This window comes from Pyrgilauda ruficollis, unplaced genomic scaffold, assembly GCF_017590135.1.
Source record: "Pyrgilauda ruficollis isolate IOZ18807 unplaced genomic scaffold, ASM1759013v1 scaffold57, whole genome shotgun sequence".
NCBI lineage: Eukaryota > Metazoa > Chordata > Aves > Passeriformes > Passeridae > Pyrgilauda > Pyrgilauda ruficollis.
Window position 1 is genome coordinate 735,026 of NW_024527377.1, and position 20,267 is coordinate 755,292.

A 20,267-nucleotide genomic window follows, 5' to 3' on the forward strand; every position below is an offset into this window, starting at 1 on the left:
GTTTCTCACATTTCTTAACTGTCTGCAGGATTGAGATCTAAATCATCACAGGAAATTTGACAGTAAAAATATGGATAATTTGGACAAATGCGTTTTTGGAAAATTTTGTAAAACACGTTGTATTTAGTAAGGCTAGAAGGGTGTTTTTGTTGCTAAGCCCCCTTCTTTTAATGCCAAATAAGTAGCTTTAGAGAACAATGTGTCAGCATGTGGTGTTTGCTGTACTGAGATGGTTCAAGTTGAGTCTCTGAACCACAGCACAGAAATCCCCCAGTCAGGGCATCAGGTGGGTACAAGAGCTGTGATCCTCAAATGTGATCACACAGGGCAGGATCATGCACGTAGGAAAAACGCTCCATTGGGAGTTATTTCATGGACTAAGGGTTGTTTTTTCCCCAAGTATATTGGTAATACATTTCATTCAGGCACTTTGGGCCAAAACCTGCGCTCCCAGCATCCACACAACTCCCACCTGCTTAGTGGGATTTGATGAACACATCAGAGGGCAGAATTTGACCCCGGCCTGGAATGAGTGCCGACATTTCATGGGTAAAGGATTTTAATCCTAATAAGTGAAAACAGGCAGGCAATCAATTATGACTACTGTGAAGATGCTTATTATTATTTTCATGCACAAGAGTAGCGTGATTTTGTCTGATGATCCTATTACAATGAGGGTGTATTTAAGAAGACTTTAATTACCCACAAAAATACTTTGATTAAAAATTTTACCTCAACAGGTTTAGAGTCAGAGACTTGGCAAGTTCTACTACTTATTTTACAGTAAAATAAGTCCAAGTTTTTCTGCAGACTGATTAAAATATACTACAAATTCCTGAGAGCATTCAGTTACTGTCTTTTAAAAAAGTTTGTCTGTTAAAATTAAACCACTTTTTTCCCCCAGAGATTGATCTTCATACTGATATTTAGACCAAGAAGGATTTTACTAGACAAACTAGGTGTTTTATTCTGACTTATGAAACATTTGCCAAATCTTGGTTGGGGTACATCCTAAACAATCTCATGGACATCAGTAGAACAGACTCAATTTTTGACTATACTGACGCAACTCCTTGGGGCAGGAAATTGGGAATTATTTCAGTACAGAGGTGGGCAATGAGTTATTTTGTGTTTTTTATAGTAGTGAGGCAGGTACCAAATTGGGAACTGGGGGACTAATGAGGATTTCTTGAAATTTTTTTTTTCCTTTTGAATTGAGGACGTTTCAAGTTAGATGACACAACTGGTTCAAAACCTAAAGGCATTATGAAAGGCAAAATACTTCACCTGTATAGCAAAATATCATTAACACAAAAAAAAAAACCCATTAAGAATGGGGAGGGTTTCCTAAACATAACAGTTCTCATTTGATCCACTCCAGATGAAGTTGGCTCTAACAAAAAAATATTGGGAGGACATCTGATATCAACAAGAGCTTATTTGAGAAATACAGTGTCTCCCTGAGTGTACATTTATACATCCCTCCTTTGAGATCAAAGGGCAAATTTTTCACCATGGAACACTCTCCTCTTAAATAGTTTTCCTCAACTTAATCTAAATACCTGGAAATATTTTAGAACTTACATTTAGTAATGAAAAGGCTTTCAGCTTTTTAAATGCATACACTCACATAACTGCTGATTGGCTGCTGGCACAAAATTCTCCTTTTCTCCAGGTATTAAGTAAGCAATGCTCACTACAGAAATGAACACTGTCATTAAAAAAAATCTCTGCTTTACATTTGGACTGCTCATGGTTTTCTCTGGACAAAATTAAAAACTATTTGTACACTGAGTAAATACTGCATGTGTTTCCAGCCCCAGGTTTAACTGGCTGGTTGCCCTATGTCCACTCATTTCTTGAGGCATTGCTTGTGCATGGTCTGAAAGGTTTCGAGAACAAACTGACAGACTGACTTTTAAAATGACCAAATACTTGTGTTAAAAGTTTGACTTACAGCAAAAGTTTGTTCTACACCATATTTCGTTTAGGCATTTTCCCAAGGTTTTAATTACTCCAGACCTTGTGGGGATGAGGTAGTGATCATTTTAAATGAGCTCAAATCTACCAATACATTCGTTAATATTGCCACTTGCACATAGTAAGGAACTGAAAGAATATATTAAAATGTAAAAAAAAAAAAATCATTCTTCTAGCTTTGTGCCAAGATTTCACATGCTGAAGTATATCCTAGAATGAATGTGCCCATCAAATATTACAGAACAACGGAAGCAAGGTAATAAACCTGCTTTACTGATACTGAATTCTTTAGGAACATCAACAGCAGATCTGCTTTACTGGCCATGTTTTGCCTCAACATTGCTTATACTTTCATTTAAAATGTGCAAGGTTGATAAGCAGTAAGTCCATTTATTTAGCAAAATTATAATAAGACTTTCTGCAACCAACTTCTCAGCTGTTCTTTAAATATTCCTCAACTTCTACATCTGGTAATCCTACATATGTAGGATTATCCAGCTGCTTTCTTTAAAAAGGAGCATAAGGGACACTATAGAAACAGCCATGGAGCATCGTGCAGGTGATGCTGGACTGATGAGATGCATCAGAGATTTCATTTCCAAGCAGAAGGGAAATAGCAATTCTTAGTGCCCATAATGCCATTTACAGGAATGTCAGCAGTGAAGACTCCTCACAGCCCTACCCCAGGAACCTGCAGGTGGGTATTCAGAAAGAAGTGCTGGGGAGCTCTCCCAGGGGACTGTGCCACCTCTCTGACCTCCAGTGAGCAGCATTTGCCTTGGGTTGGAAGGGACTCTAGAAATAAACTAGTGTATTTGCTCTGTGTGTCTGTGGCCAACAGGGCACTGACAGTGTGCACCAGGTGTTTGCACACCTGGCCCAGGCTGCCCCGGCCACCACGCCCTGGCACCCTCCTTCTGCCCCAAAATCCATTGTGCCAAGCCCAAGCTACCCAGAAAGCTTCCTGCTGAGGGCTGGAAGGCCAGCTTGTTTTGGAGTAGCTGGAGGCTCTACTTACACAGGGGCTTTGCACCCTCCAAGAGCAGAGTGAGCCTGAAGCCCTTCTTGGAGGAGCAGCGTGAGGGGGTCTGGGTGTTTGCAGGGGGACACGGCTGAGAGCAGCTTGTCACTGCACAGCAACCTTTCCCACACAGCCTGAAGGACACCAAGGTCTCAGCTGCCTCATAAGCAGCTGGCAGATGTAAGAATTGGTTTTCAGCTGCACTTCAACCTCAGAACCTCCCTCCAGGCAGTGTGTGTCCTGCTCACAGCCCTCCAGGAGTCCAAGGTCACAGGGTCCCCTCTGCACACCTGGACTCCACACCTACAGAGTCAGATGGACAACGTGTGTGAGAGCTCCTTGGGCTGCTGCATGATGCTTCCTACTGGGTATTTTGGAAATTATGACAGCACAAGCATGTACAAAATGAGGTGATTTTAAGGGTCTCCATGATATCTTTGAGTCAATTAGTTGCTCAGGATGGTTTTTTTTTTTTTTACTTTGGCTTCCAAGATACGCAGTTGTTGACCTTGTGAAGGGCACATTGTAAGTTTGATCAAACTAGAGCTCTTAACTGCCAATTAAAACAAGAAGAAATGGGGCAACTTTTACCCTGCATCGATTCAAAGGACAGAGGGAAGAAAACCTGTTGTGGTTTGGATTTTTGTTTTGCCTAACAGTCAAGACCACAATTTCTGTTGCTCACCTAGAAAACATCAATATATGCTACTGAAAAGGAAGAGCATGAATTGCTTGCTTAAAAATGCAGTATATTGAATTTATGCCCTACTTGTTCAATTATGGTAATTTGGGAGCACTTCTGATGATTGTGTGATTGCTAATGCAGGTTGAAAACCTCAGGCTACTCACATTTCTGGCAGTATATATAAAATTCATATTTTTATATATTTTATGGTCATCTATTATTTCATAGTGGGAAAATGCAAGAACTTATAGGTACAAGAGTGATGTCTCTTATTTGAATAATTTAGCTTTTAAAAGTCTGGTCTGTACTTAATCTGGTGACTGTGAAAGTTGATAGGGTTAGTGGCAAGTCAGTGGAGAATGGCCCATCATGGAATTATTAAAGCAGACAAGCACATTATCACTACGACAAAAGAACTTTACTGCAGTACCTTCCTCTCGCCACAGTATGTTTGCAACTGCAGCATCAGAATATTGGGAAAGCCAGAAAATAATCAGGAAAAGAAAAAAAAACAACAAAACAATGTCAAAACTTTCATTGCATCAAGTAACTGAATAAATACTCATGTTTACATGAACTGTTTAATTGGTGAAAATTTTGTAACATTCATTCACATAAAACACCAGGAAAGACATAGAGTTCTAAACACATTTGCTCCTTCTAGAGACAACTAAGAAACTTTGACATGGTAAAAATCCTTCCTGAAATGAAGGCAGCTGTGCAAAGATCAGTGACCTACTAAAGAGGAGCTGTTACCTTCAAATGCAGCTGCAGGTATGGTACAGCCTGTGCTTTTCTGTGCAGGTTCAGTGAGGAAACACAACATGGAATTATAGAATCATTAAGGTTGGAAAAAACCTCTAAGATCATCGAGTCCAACCATTAACCAGCACTGCCAGGTCCCCCAGCACCTTTCAGAAGAAGGCTGAGACTGGCAGCAACAGCAGCTACACCCTGGGCTGCATTGTCCCTTGGAACTTCATGCAACTGCATTCTTTCAGGACTCACATAAGCTTTGAAACTGCATTTGAATTTCTGTTCCAGATAGATCAAATTATTTCTCAACATACTGTAATTTTCCTTGCTCAAGTATTCAAGGGAAAATGACCAATATTAAGAAGAGTGCATAAATCTAGTTAATGAGGAATAGGATTATCTTTTCCAAAGATTTTCCTTGAAAGCCCATATTTATGGGTAACTTTGTTTCAATTCTTGCTCTATATTAGCAGCCAGGAAAGCAGTAAAAATCCCATTTGCACCTAGACTTTTAGTATCATCATAAACCCAGGTAATCTCCCAGGCAGTTAAGAAGGCAGAACTGGGAAAGATCAGGCCTCTGGGAGCTTTTCTGCTGGGACAAGTGATCACCTCCTTCAGCAGTTCTGTTTTGGGGTCAGTGTGGTCGAGATAACACTGCTGCACTCCTATGGGAGATGTGGGAAGAGCAGCTGGGAGGGTATTTGTCTTTGAGGTGGAAGACAACTTCACGCTGAGGGAAACCTATTTTGCCAGTCAGTGATGTAAAAACAGGTAAAATAAATAATTTAATCACAACATTTTTCAGACATCTAAATATTCAAGAATTTTGACTGGTAACTGGATTCAAAAGAAGCCTTATACAGAAATCAATGAGATTTATAGAATGTGACAAAATATTACATTTTGGATTCCCTGATAACTGAAACTATTGCCAATTTGTTACTCCAGTAAAGCTGTTACCCATCACACACCCAGCATACTTCTGGCACATGAAAGACACCATCTTCCTGGACAAGATTTTACCTTCTCTGCATGATTCCTACCCCAAAAAGTGTCCAATCCTCTGATCGAAGGGCATTCAGAACTGTCACTACCTTATGTAAGATCCAACTTACTGCATGCAATAGCCTGAACTAAATTATACTACATTAAATTACATGTATGCCATCACATTCCAACACCATTTGAAGAAAGAAATGGATGGAAAATTGAGCTTACGGGTCTTTCTTGCTGAATCTTCGATGAAAAGGGAAGATATGTCCTCGTCCACTCCCACCTCATTTTTGGCAATGCAGGTGTAGGCACCGGTGTCCTCATAGCGAACACTACTGATATGAAGTTCACTTCCGTTTGCTGCAAGAGAGACGCTCATAAACAGTGCTCCTCACTGCTGCTAATTGCTGTCCCTGCCTTAATTGTCTTCCATCGCCACAGCCACCCAGTGAGGGCCCAGCAGGGTGGTTCCACCCCACTGTGTCTCCCCGCATTTGACTGGAGGTTTTTGGGGATTCTCATGGGAGCTGTGTCTTGCTCCTTTCCACCAGCACACACGCGCTCCACACCACAAAAGAACAAAGAACAATCTCAAGTCAAAAGTATAAATTACATTTCATTTATTTCTTCTTTTTGTTAGAAAAGTGCTTTGGCTCTAGTGAAGAAAAATTAATTTCAGTTTCACAAACTGTTTTCAATCAGATCACCAAAAAATTTTGGTTTAAAGGGGTCTCTCTGTAGTTCCTCCTACCATTTTGCTTCCTGCAGTGGGACCAATGGCAAAAACCTTTGGAACGTGTTGAGATATTGTATGCATGCAGCAATATCAGTGCTACCAACACAAGCTGAAGGGCATAATCTACCAAAGCCAGACTGGGGCATGTGTTGAGGATGAGGTTAATATTTTTACACAGAAAATTGCAAATAAACGTTTTTGTCTTTTGCCATGCCTGTTGCACCCTCACTCGAACAGGGACCTAGAGGAGCTAAAACCCTGATTCCTTCAGGAGGGCCGAGTGGGAGACTGATTCTCAGCTGACTTGCATCCAGTGTGGGCTTAGACGTGAACAAATAATTTAATGAATTTCTCTTCAGATAATTTAATGAATTTCTTTTCTACTGTGCTGTACACAAGAAGCAAGGCAGTGAAGAAACAGGCAGGCTGTCTTTGAACAGAATGCAATTACCACTTACATCAATCAATAGTGTATTTCCCAGGAAATTCACAGGAGAAAGAGATAAAAAGAAAGAACAGGGGTTTTATAACACGATTTCCAACAACTGTGGCTTAGCAAAGTACAAGAACTTCTGCTTTAAAGTGCAAAATAATCCTCCTTAATCCCTGTCTACAATACTTTAATTAATCAAAATTCTGTTCTTACCGAGGAGCGATAGTTGTTTGGATAGTTTTGGCATGATATCAATGCCGTTCTTTAGCCAGGTAATTCGGGGATTAGGGATGCCTTCAGCGTGACATTTCAGGCTTGCTGACACGCCCGGCTCCTGCGCCTGCGTTTCGGGGTAGACGCGGATCACCGGAGGCACTGCGGGAAGCAAGGAATTGGGGACTTGAGACTGTGCTGGGGCTCCAGAGCCGCTGCTGTCCTGCAGAGCCACGAGGGGCTCTGAGCTGAGAACCACGGAGACAAGCTTGGTCTGGCTGTCAGTGCAAGCTACAAGAATGATTTCTCTACAGCTTGACTTCGGGGGCAGAAAATAGAAAATAATACTTTTCCAAGAATTGGCATATCAGAAGCTGAGGATGCCCCCATCCCTGGAAATGTTCAAGGCCTGGCTGGATGGGGCTTGGAGCAACCTGGTGTAGTGGAAGGTGTCCCTGGCCATGGCAGGGGGTTGGAATGAGATGGTGTCTAAGATCCCTTCCATCCTAAACCAGACTGTGATCCTATGACTCTATAACAGGGAGCAATCTTGCAGTCCAGTTCTGTATTTAGACTGTTCTTGCTTTCATTGAGTGACTAACTGAACTTAATAGTTGGATTAAAACCTAATGTGGGTACTCACTTTATATTTAAAAATTAAAGTATAAAGTTCAGATCTTCACTGAATCTAAGAGGGAAATTGAGTTCTTGCCTATGAAAAATAACTTAATCTTCAGTACTCAATTAAATATCCATCAGGAAGTGGACTGTGTATTCACTGTCTCTTATTCTGAACAAATAAAGTGTTTATCAATTACTTCTTTTCACTGAGAGGTTTTTAAAACATGACCTACCTTGTTCACGAAGGCACTCCTCAACTATTTAATATACTCCACTGGCAGAACTACTAATTATATTACAATTTCAGAGATGTTCATTGATTTTCAATCATCTTTCCTTCACTGCTCAAACCAACAAGGCTTAATACCACCCATTAACTCTTAACAATTTACTTACACACTTCAAAAAAAAAATGCAATATTGCAACATCAGTGATAGATACCAGTGAGATTCTTTCATCTTGAGGGAAAAATAAAAGGAAATATGAGGATGTCTCATACATGGCCAATGGTATTTGTGTTTCACAATGAAGCAGTCAGCTTTTCTATCAGATTAGGAGATTTTGGGATTCAGGATGTAGCTGCTGAAAGTTGTACAGTTTTGTAAAATCATGGCCAGAGTGCAATATGGATGTGTCCAGCCTGGATAGGATGCTACTAGTAACATTTTTTGAATGAAATGATCTAGTAAGTGAGGTCCATTGAAGGCAAACATTATTTATTTAGAGTAACAGCTGAAAGACAGTGTGCCTCCTACAAATAAAGATGAAAAAGATTTACAATATTCAAGAAGGTCTGATTCTCAAATCCTGAAATCAACTGACTTGGCTGAGATCTCACATGGCCAAAGGCACCAGAGAAATTTCACTGCAAGCCAAGTGTCTTCTCACCTGCCAGCTCTCACAGACAGAGCCCATCCCAGCCATCACCTATTTAATGCTCTCAAAACCACTGTGGGTTGTTAGTTCCTTAATATTGTTTGCTTTAGGCTTTCCTGCTCATCTGGGCAGCACTTCCCAGGCTGGCCACAGCCATCAGCTCCCCAGAATCAGGGAACCCCTTCACCAAACACACTGTACTTTCATCTCTCACATTTTTGCCTCACACCTTGATAGTCTGCACATGAATAATCCACCTATTTTACCTGGAGGGCTACAAACACAATAGATTTATACTGCCAAAGATAGCTCACAGGTCCTAGACATTGAACAATGCTCTGCATGAAAATTCACTTAAAATTATAGCAAGGTATCTTTTCAAGAGTGATTAATAAGGAAACTGTTTGTTTTCACCTACAAAGAATATGTGCTTCACCTCCACTTCTTCTCTCTTATCATTTTCCCTCTCCTTCTATTTTTAAACTTTTTATTTCTTCTCCCTTGTCTTACATAATTCACTGCACAGGTAAATTATTGCATGCAAATGCCTTGTGATAACAGCAAACTGCAGAATATATTTTTATTGTCCTTGCTACAAATTAATACATTCCAGGTATGCACATTAAACTTGCAAAGATTTCAGTTCCAGACGTTGGGATATATGGATTACCCTTTGCTTTTTCCCTTGGTGAATATATATCATTGCTAACCATTACTGTGTCTGCAGCCAAGGGCAATATAAAAATGCCATTATCTTAAGCAAAGTAGGAAGAAAGAGGCATTGAAACAAGCAGGAGATTGGGTAGATTGCCTACTGCTGCATACTGAGCAGCACCTCACTGGTGAGCAGACCAATTCATTACCATAAAACAGCTCAGGTGATAAAGCACACGATGAGCACAGATGGTGGCACCAAGGCCCAAAGACATCCATTGCTGCTGTAGGAGCTCTATACTCCAGGGTGTAGCAATAATTAACAGATTAATCATTTACTTGAGATGTTTTACTCTTTCCATTTATGATTTGAAAGGAGTTTGTAGCATTTTATTTTTCTGCTGAAAAGCCACATTAATGAAATATCCATGTTTGTAACATCTCTCTTTCACAAATTTTCACTGGAAAATTTGTCCTATTGGAACCTTATAATTGGGCTGAGGATCAAATGGCTTTTTAAAAATTGTTTTCAAAGAATACAATATTCTGATTTATGCTGATGTTTTGCTGAGTGCAAGGATCAAGGAAAATGATGCCCTACACTCAGCAGTCTCTTGATTTGGCAACTATCAATTTTCATAGTTGATTACTATTTTATGAGATTCTTTATCCTCAGGACCTCTTTTTTCCTTCTGAAAGTGCTAAATTGCTTCCTCCCTACAGTTAGTGTACACATTTCCCAAGCAATATCCATACGTGGGAGAAAACAAAATTTTCTGACTGTTCTTGGCTCCTCCTGATCAAAGATACCAGAATGCAAGACGGACTTTTCATTCTTAAACCATTTAAACATTGCCTTTCAGCAGTTTCTTTTCATCCAAAGATCTTAAGGGCAAGCTGCATAAATACACTGACTTAAATTTTACTAGTAACTGTGAATCCTAAGACTGATGAGCTCCATCAAACCTCTCCCATCAAACAGGCTGCATTTCACATGTGCTTCGTGCTTCATGCCCAGATGTGAGCCAGCAGGTTGGGGCATTCACCTGGTGACCTTCACATTTTCTGCCTCTGCTTGTCAAAATAAGCACCTGAATCTACCCATGTTATTTGGGATATCCTGAACCATCTGACACAAAGGGAAACACTGCACAACATTCAGCAGTTGAGCAACAGTAGAGCACGAAATCTCAGAAACGTTTAATGTTGTCAAAATTGGGCTGCAAACTTTCTATTTAAGCTTGTATTTCCTTATTTTCTATATTACCTAATCAATGTAAGAATCTAGCTTAATGTTCTAAAAAGAGGCAAAGATAAAAATAAGTTAAGGCGCATCTAATATGTTGAATAAAAGCAGAGGAAGAGAGTACATGTAACTAAGATCAGATTCTTTTGTGAGCTCACTGATGTGTCTTAGTGGGAACAGTAAGACAGGGCCCAGGTGGTAGGGGAAAGGACCCAAGGATGCCACAAGAACTACTGCAGCTTTGAAAACACTGAATTAACTGAAAAACAGCCTAAAAATTAGAACCTGCCTGTAGAGACACAGCGGGCTTGGGAAGGGTGGGGGATAAATCCTTTTATTTTCCAGCTGGATCTTCTTTCTCTATTCTCTCTCAACAGACAAACTTGGGAGATGTGAAAAGAAAAATTCTGATAATTTTCACGAAATAAAAAGCACCCATGCTTTTGATGTTGAAAGTAGATCAGTGCCTCCCTAGAGGAGACAGGCGAGCAGATACACCCAAGTTCTGGCTGATTTGCTTCTGTCACATTCTCTTACCATTTAAGTCCAACACAAGAAAGCAACAAAAACCCTTCCAAGCTGAAGATGGAGTTTTTAGTTTGATACAGACAGACAGAGACAAGTCCCAGTGCTGAACAGAGCCCATCAACTACACTTAGATTCTCAGCATCTTCACTCAATTCAGTTTGGCTCAGTTTCTTCCCTCTACTCCCGTCAAGAAAAATTCCTCAATTTGTCCTTTAAGTTACTAAAACTGAGGTTTCCCTGTGAAAGGCTCTGCCTTGGGAACCCTCCAATGCATTTTAAGGCAAACAATGCTATCCTGCCATCAGGGCTGTCACCCCTGCATCAACTGCTGGAGGAAACTGTGACACAGGCAGAACAGGAGGGAATATACTGATGTGGGCAGCCACATCAAGGATTGCAAAAACCCAGCTTTGCAAAGCCTAATGGCTCACATGGGAATATCAGATGCTGTGAAGCAAAGATTCCCAGACCCTGCAGTGTTTTCCAGCAAGCCTGAGTTGATATCAGAATGCAAGGCTTTTTATTCTGTATTTAGTGACTATATAGCATATTAAAAAGCCCACACAGATAGTGTTTTTTGTATAACAGCATTCTTCTTTTGGTAAGAAAGCCCCCATGCAGCTATGGTATGAAACTTCCACTTAAAAAGAAAATGTGATCTTTCAATAACAAGTTAAATCTAAGTGGCAAGCGTGAGTATGGAACAGATCACCCCCTCCCCACACTCCATCCAGCTTTCCTCTCATTCTGGTTTAAGTTTCAATGCCTTTGGGCCTTCTATTCTCAGTGCTGATAAAGTCTACATTGTTGTCTGCCAACTAAACTCCATTCAGGCCTCATAATACATCACATAATAGACATGGGATTAAGTTGTTAGCTGGCTTTTCTTTCAACTGCCATCCATCACACAAACAGCACTTTGAGGAAGGAAACCTATTTTCTCAGCTGCAGCATACATGACTTAGTTATCCACATTCCTGAGATTTACAGTTTACTTTCTCAAAAGATGACAAATTATTATGTAGAGACATCAAGTCAGCTTTCATTCAGATCAACCAGATGCTTTGTGCTCACATCCAGGTACTCGTGTGGTGGGGGGAGCACTTACATATGTCCAGCAAACCTGGGCTGAAGTCAAAACAAAATCTCAAAACAAAACCACCATGGCTCTTCTTAAGAAGCACAAGTATCCCTCTTTACTGTTTCTCCTCTCACTACTGACCTCTGTGTCAGTAGTGAGAGCAGGTCAGCTCCGTCACCTCTGTGACCTGCTCTCACCAGAGGAAAGCTCTCCTTTGTGCAGGTCAACACACACCTAGAGAAAGGAATAAATACTAGTTTTCCTTATAATATATATACCCTGAAATAAAGTTACTGATTTTTTCTTAAAAATAAATACTTTCATACCAGAGTACATCCCATAGTGTACACCCCATTTCATACCAGAATGTACCCATAGTTAGTAATGGTGACTCTGTCCCCTGCTCTGGAGACACTGCTGGGCATCATCAGCACACGTGAAAAGGGTTGGAAGTTGGAGAATGCTGGTTGCTGCTGTGGAGGTGGATACTCTGTGGGCTGGTCCCCTGATGAAACGCTGGCTTAATCTAATGTAATTTTAAACTAAATCTGACTGAGTGAGTCTGAGGTCAGGAGATAGATAGTGAGCACCTGAATATCAGTTCCACCAGGCACAAATGTAGTCCAGGGGATGGAGGTGCATGAGAATGCTGGATTGTGTGATTCTCTCACCTGTAAAATGATTTGCCCTCATTTTGCAATCCAGTGAGCCAGGGTAAACAGCCCTCAGCAAACCAAGCTCAGTACAACCAGGTAATAACCTGGATATATAGCTGGAGGTTAGCTGGTTTTGGAAACACTGTTGTATTTATTTAAATATCCTGGGCTATTTCATGCAACAGAAACTATTTTCTGGAAGAAGAAATTATTGAGGCAACACTTCTGTTGACAAAAGTAGTAATTACTTGAAGAGATGCTTGGAAACGCTGCTCTTAACTCTATGAAAATGTCACTGACAGCTTGTTTAATGGTGAAGATACCTCCTGAAGCTCAGGTAATTATACACATCTCCCCTTGATACTTTTATTTTTGACTGCTTGTGTGACAGTGCCAGTGAGCAAACCCCAAGCTGCATTTGCTCTCATGCACAGATAATTTGGGCTGTGGCTTTACAGATCTCTGTGTGAATGAGGTTAACACACAACTTTTCTTACAGAATGTTTTCATGGAATGTCATATATACCATTTACTAACCATTCACCTGAAGGATGTGGGTCTGATACAGCTCTTCATAGCCGTAGGCATGACAGGTGTAATTGCCCATGTGAATAGTTGTTACCTTGGTGATGTAGAGGGAATCATCTTCTCCAAAATCCTGAATGGAACAAAAGACAGGAAAGGTGCCTTATTATTTAGTAACAATATTTTAAGCACTACATGAATGGATACTACCTGTTCAGAGGTTTTGATAGCAATGCAGCCTGGGGGCACAGCTTGAATTTTGAACAGTAGGCTATAAAGTTCATAAATCAACACGCAGGGAGAAAATGAGCAGCGATTTAAGAGAAAGGTAAAGTGACTCATCTGAGAATATGAACTTTTGTGCTTGTTGCTAACAAGGTGCTTTTTGCACATAAAAAAGATGGCCATTTCCAGCTGTTTAATTTATGGGGGAATTTAATATCTACCTGTTAACCTCAGATGCACAAAATGCTAACATTTGGGTGGGTTAAGGTTTCCTTTATCTCTGCTGGTTCTTAGAAAATGCACTGCAGCCTTGAGACTTGATGAAAAAGAACTAAAGCTCTTTGTCACTTATCTCAGACAACATCCTAGGCAGGAGACAAGGAAGAAGACAAAAAGCCTTTTCTCAAACATACCTGTTTAGTTCTGTAACTGTTTAACAAGTATCTTTCTTCATCCCCTTCATCTTTCTAGACCTGCTCTTGCATTGTTTCAATTTTTGATTACAGATGGGAAGGATTGAGTTATTACACACATTTTTGGCACTTAAATAAGTTGTACAAGCACGCTACTCAGGAATTTATTTCAATTCATTATTTATTTGTTAATTTCCATGTTTATTTACCAAACTGTAGGTAAGAGAACCACAGCAGTGATGGCTAAATGAAGCAGCTTCTCTTGCTACTCCACCAACCTTCAGACCCTCTGCAGCTTCAGAGTGTTTGCGTTTCTACGCAAATGGAGGAGGACACATTTTAAAACAGTTCATGAGCTGAAAGAAAGATTTTTCTGTAATCATCCTCAAATGTGAAGTATGCTACATTGAACTCTTTAAGTAATTTCACTGCAATATTATGGGAAAATTCAACTTTGAGTCAGGGTGGCACAAACCCAGTACAGCAAGGTGAATGTTGGAGAGTGGTTCTGCTTATGAAAACACAAGGACTTGTTTTCAAAGCTCCAAGGAGCAGCTGGAAGGCAGCCTGGGGTGTGCAGGGGAAGCCCCTCCAGGGGTCCTGCCTGCTGCCACCCCCGTGTCTGGGACACGCAGCAGTGTGTGCAGTGAGGAGGGGACAGCTCATTCCTCCTCTGCCATGGCAGAACCCACCAGCGGGGACAGATTAAACAGGAACATCACTTTGATCTGCTGGCTTGGAGTCAAGAACCTGGGTCCTGGTTTTTCTGTGTTGGAGGAAGGGAATCCACACACAGAAGCTCTGACACTGCTCCTTCCCTGCTGCACCCACGGCAGCTCCAGTGCTGTAAGGAACCATCCACAGCCACCTGCTGCTGCCAACCCCTGCCCAGGACCCAGAGATCACAGGCAGGAGCTGTTTGATCAGCACACGGGCTGACTTCTGAACCCAAACCTTTTGGGGCTCCTTACATCTCACATTTCCTGCCTCTTCAGGGTGCATGTGCTTTGCAGTTTGAACCTTCCTTTCCAGACACCACACTTTGAACATTTTTTGAAGGAAGCTGTGATTCTGCAGCAGACGTGCAATGCCAGCTGGCACCCTTCAAGAGAAGTACAAAATAGCCCGTCTCCTGCAGTATGGATTGATCTGGCACTACTTCTGTCAGCTCATGAATCTTCTCCAAAATCTTCTGTCTGGCACTAAGAAGCATATTCATGCCTCACCTCTCAGTGGCAGGTCATCACTGGTGGGGGGGAGAGAATTCTGAGAGCTTACCTAGTTTTTAGACATGTTTTAAGGCAGCACTGAGCACTGAGAAATCAGGAGTTTACTGGCAGGACACAACCCTTCCCAAAGCACAGATCTTCACCTGAGAGGGCACAGACATGCCCACAATCATGACCTGGTTCTACTGGCCTGGCTGTACTGCTCCAATGGGCAAATGTATGAACAATTATAAAGAATCGGAGTAAATCCATAGATTATCTGAAATCCATTATCTATAATCAAAAGCACCTCAGATATTATTGTCACCTTGGTGTCAGGCATCTATGCTATGGGATAAGCTGGTTAAGTTTTCCAAAACATTATTACAAACATGTACTCAAAAATCCTCATTTCAAGCATTTGCCTGTTTTTTGGTCAGTTAGATCTTTCCTGATGGAAAGCAAAGATGCATGAGTACCTGCTAATGGAAAAGACACCAACCCTGTTCAAATGGTATTTGCATGAGATACAGAATATTCTTGCACTGGAGGGGACTTAATAACAGTTTTTGTAAGTTAAAAGAAACTAAAATTGAGTTCAGATTAATAAAAGCAGGATGGCTACTTTAATAGAATAATTTGGACTAAGGAGTTGTGGAAAAACAGGACAATATAATCTTCTTTATTTAAGTATGTTACTGCCTTTAAAATATCACAGAAAAATATTCTGAATGCTTGGTTTGTGCTCTGTAATTGTCTTTTTAAGGGTGATCTGTTTTTTTCCAGTGCATACAAATGTATTAATTAATATAAGCAAAAAACCCTTGCACAACTGAACAGTGCAACACTATTGTGTTATTAACTTCCTTTCCAAATGTGTTTTTCTTGAAAAGAGACGCTTATATTGGTAAAAGCACAGTTTGTGACTTTTAAAATTTATTTTCTGACTTCTGGTGTTTAAAGAAAGTTATCAAAGATGATTTAGGTCAGCACCATGTCCCCATGTCAGGCATAGAAAGGAATTATCACCCCTGTATTAGAACCTGCTCGCACAATAAGTTCATATATAACTACCAAATTATTAAGAATTGAAAGTGTTTGGGAGTGGGAAGGAAAAAGAGATTGTGGCATTAAATGTTTTAACACTGAACCTTTTGTTGCTGCAAAAAGTAGACTGAATTCTCTAACTAATTGATGACTTTCTGTGTGTTTATTGCAGCTCACGGTTTTCTCCTCGTGTTTCCCTGTGGACATAGTTAGTACATTAGGATTGCACTGTTACATTTTATATCTATGGATGCATTCTTATGCACAAGCACTTTCTTTGTGTATTTCATAAGGGTGTATTTGGAAGTGCTGTAAAAACCCAAGCCCTGGAGCATTAAGAAATGATGAGTCTTTGATTCCTTAATAGCCTCTAACTCCACATCTTGCAGTCAGGAGAGCTGTGTTGCAGTTGGAAGCTGTGAGACGTGTTTGGGATGTGTCCCACGTCCCCCTCCGTGGTGCACTGCCTCTGGGAGCTCAGAGGGGCTGCTCACAGGCCACTGCCCTGTGCTAACAGGGTGTGAGTGAGCACTGACAGCCGCTGAGCTGCTCTCCGCTCTGCTGCCATGTGCATGGCGTGGGCAGAGGGAATGGGAGTAATTCACCACGGGAAAAAGCAGAGGAAATATTTTCACATATTTTGACTCAGTTTAGATGGCTTTTGCTTGTTAAGCCAGTTCTCCAAGCCACCACAAGACTGAAAGCAGACAGAGCAGAACAAAAACATCTATAAAACTGATGCAGCATAATTCTTCTCTCCACAAATATATCCCCAGTTTTAAAACAGTATTTTGGGGCTCTCTGGGAAGCTCAGCAAGTGCTGCACACACAACAGCCCAGGGAGCTGTTGCTGCCCCACTTGACCCCAGTAATGCCCCACAGTGAAGTGAAAAGACATTTAAATGTACGATTCCATGAAGAAGAACAGGCAATTAGCAGAAAGGCAAAACCAGCAACTTCTGGGACTTTGGTTTTCCTCATTTGCCACGGAAGGCGAATTATCATGGAATCATGGAAAGGTTTTGGTTGGAAGGAACCTGTAAGCCCATATGGTCCAACCCCCCCTGCCATGGGCAGGGACACCTTTCACCAGCCCAGGTTGCTCCAAGCCCTGTCCATCCTGGCCTTGAACACTTCCTGGGATGGGCTGTCTCTGGAATGGATGTGGGTGCTCGGGGATGGGGTATCTCACCATTTTTTTGTGAAGAGGAAGAAAGAGAAGTGAGAAACTAGAGGAAATACCCATCTCACTCCACAGAATCATAAGCCCTGCATCAAAGCAGCCAGATAAGGGCAGGGTGTTCATCATCTCTACCTTACGCATTTCATTATAAAGTAATTTTTTGAATAAAAAAATTCAGAAAGCTATGCTTATAATTTCTCATAATTGATAAAGTCAACTAGTGGCAGCTGATAAATTGACTTCTCTGTTTGTATCACCTTTTTTCTCCGTTTTTCAAATAAAAGTTCTCTGTCCTTCATGAGCTCATGTCTTGCATTTACCCTTCAACCAAATGATTGATTAAATGACCTCAGAATATGTTTTAACTTTTTAAGATTTAAAAAAATGCATCACCCTGAATTTTACATTGATAACAGCTTGGTAATCTATACAATATTAAAAAAAAAAAGTTGCTCTAAAAAAATAACAACGCAGATCCTAGAAAATGGATATATACATTTTTGTTGGTACAGTATTTCCTTTCCTTTCCATCACTACTGATTACCCGAGGCATTGGTCTTTCCAAACACAGATTTTTCATATTTATTTATCCCATTCCCATTCTAATGCATTCCCTGGTCATGCACTCTGCCACGGTTCAGGGACACCGTGCTCAGAGATGTGTAAAACATTGCATATTACTTGTAAATCTTGTTCACATTCTGTCTCAAGTGAATTCCAGCCTGTGATTGTAACACCACAAATCTCCTGCTCTGACACTCAGGAAGGAGCTGGCAGGGAGGAGCCACATTAACCCTGGATGCTGAGCTGGCTGTGATGCCACAGGGTGCAGGGCACTGCCACCCACCTTTTGCCTGTTTCAGATGCATTTTCATGAAGCTTTCTGACATGCCTTAGGGTTGCTCCAACATTTTAAACCCTTTAAATTTTTTGTCGAAGTTTCTTGGTTTTCAGGAAGTTTGAAGAGTAATGAGCACAGACACTTATTTATTTTAAGTTTTAGTTAACTTCCAGATGCTTGAGAAAAAAACCTAAAGTTGACTTCAAACCATAAACAGTAAGAAGAAACAGAAAAATCAATCCCACTGACATGAAGGCAGAGATTCCCCACATCCCCAGCTCTCAGGGAGGGCACACTGGCACCAGTCACCCCACAGTATGGCACTATGGGTCACACACTCCCTTGCTCAAGCCATTTACACACAAACAGTGATTTAAATCCATCCAAGCTAGATGCTGACTGCTCCTAATAAATACTGGGCAGGAGGGAAGCCCTAAAGATAGTCAACACCCTCCCACCATGATGGTTTAAAAGAAATAAAAAGAAATAATGGCAGAGGGAATGAAGTTCCCTGAGTGTTTTGCTCTCATGAGATTTGTTTTCCAAATATTATTATCACTCCTCCTCCTCCTAATAACAATAACAATAATAACAACAACAATAATAACAACAATAACAACAACAAAAACAACAACAACAACAATAATAATAATAATAATAATAATAATAATAATAATAATTCATTTTTAACCCCTTCCATTCCAGCCTTTCCCAAGCCCAGGGAAGCTGAAGACCTTCTCCATGTGGTTTCAGTGCCTACTGACCAAACCAGTGCTGGCAAAGGGGCTTGCTGGTGTCACCAGTTTTCCACTAGAACCCCTGAATGGTTTGGGTTGGAAGGGACCTTAAAGCTCATCTTACCTAAAGTTGACTTCAAACCATAAACAGTAAGAAGAAACAGAAAAATCAATCCCACTGACATGAAGGCAGAGATTCCCCACATCCCCAGCTCTCAGGGAGGGCACACTGGCACCAGTCACCCCACAGTATGGCACTATGGGTCACACACTCCCTTGCTCAAGCCATTTACACACAAACAGTGATTTAAATCCATCCAAGCTAGATGCTGACTGCTCCTAATAAATACTGGGCAGGAGGGAAGCCCTAAAGATAGTCAACACCCTCCCACCATGATGGTTTAAAAGAAATAAAAAGAAATAATGGCAGAGGGAATGAAGTTCCCTGAGTGTTTTGCTCTCATGAGATTTGTTTTCCAAATATTATTATCACTCCTCCTCCTCCTAATAACAATAACAATAATAACAACAACAATAATAACAACAATAACAACAACAAAAACAACAACAACAACAATAATAATAATAATAATAATAATAATAATAATAATAATTCATTTTTAACCCCTTCCATTCCAGCCTTTCCCAAGCCCAGGGAAGCTGGAGACCTTCTCCATGTGGTTTCAGTGCCTACTGACCAAACCAGTGCTGGCAAAGGGGCTTGCTGGTGTCACCAGTTTTCCACTAGAACCCCTGAATGGTTTGGGTTGGAAGGGACCTTAAAGCTCATCTTGCCCAATCTCCTGCCATGGGCAGAGACACCTTCTACTGTACCAGGTTGCTCCAAGCCCCACTCAACCTGGCCTTGAACACTTCCAGATGAAGAAAAACCCCATCCTGATCTCACAATCACCACCAACGCAACCAGTATTAACTAGTTCACACTAAAAAAGCTTGCCTGATCCTCAGTGTCCTAGAAATCTCTCTCTGATAATGTTTACAGGATTTTAAAACAAAATGTACCCAAGCATTTAATGTGATTATTATTATGCAAAATCTACAACAATGGCTATCATTTTGGAAATGATTTCTCCTTCCTAATGAAATGTCTCTGATCTTTTTTACAATAGATTTATGAGTGATTCATACAAAAATAATAAAAACTAAATTAATCATGGGTCCTTAAATCACTTTCTTTGATGCTTTTAATAATTCATTTCTAGAGACAAGCTGAAAACTTATGCTTCATTAATATTATTTGTTCTTGGTTTTACACATCACTTTAGTAATTTACATGGAGAGAAATTCAGCCTTAAGCAAATGCTAGAATACTATTGCAAACACAGCCTGATGGGGCATTAATTTATCTTTTCTCGTTTTTCTGCTCAAAGAATTTAACACAACATGCTGCTGAGTCAAAAAATTTTTTGCCTTGAAAATATGGACATGAACTTTTTAGATAGTTGTGTAATTATAACAAAAAAATGGGTGAGTTTTACATCCTGAGACACTCAGAGATAACATGACAAGGAAAATGAATAGTAGGTACATTCCTCTAAAAATGCAAGTGGATACAATTTCTGTAATCTTCATTATGACAAAATG

The 20,267-nt window shown here is 40.6% G+C and overlaps 1 protein-coding gene across 2 annotated transcripts in view; it reads right to left on the minus strand.

The window, feature by feature from the left end:
- Positions 1–20,267, minus strand: part of FSTL4 (follistatin like 4) — a 204,392-nt gene that overhangs the window by 11,483 nt on the left and 172,642 nt on the right. Inside the window, exons 7-10 of one of the 2 annotated variants that reach the window (XM_041482058.1) lie at positions 13,021–13,141; positions 6,821–6,982; positions 5,664–5,798; positions 4,117–4,143 (exon numbers count right to left, since the gene is read on the minus strand). In XM_041482058.1, the coding sequence (XP_041337992.1) occupies positions 4,117–4,143; positions 5,664–5,798; positions 6,821–6,982; positions 13,021–13,141 (445 nt within the window). The remainder of the gene's footprint in view (positions 1–4,116; positions 4,144–5,663; positions 5,799–6,820; positions 6,983–13,020; positions 13,142–20,267) is intronic. The other variant, XM_041482057.1, reaches the window with a different exon arrangement.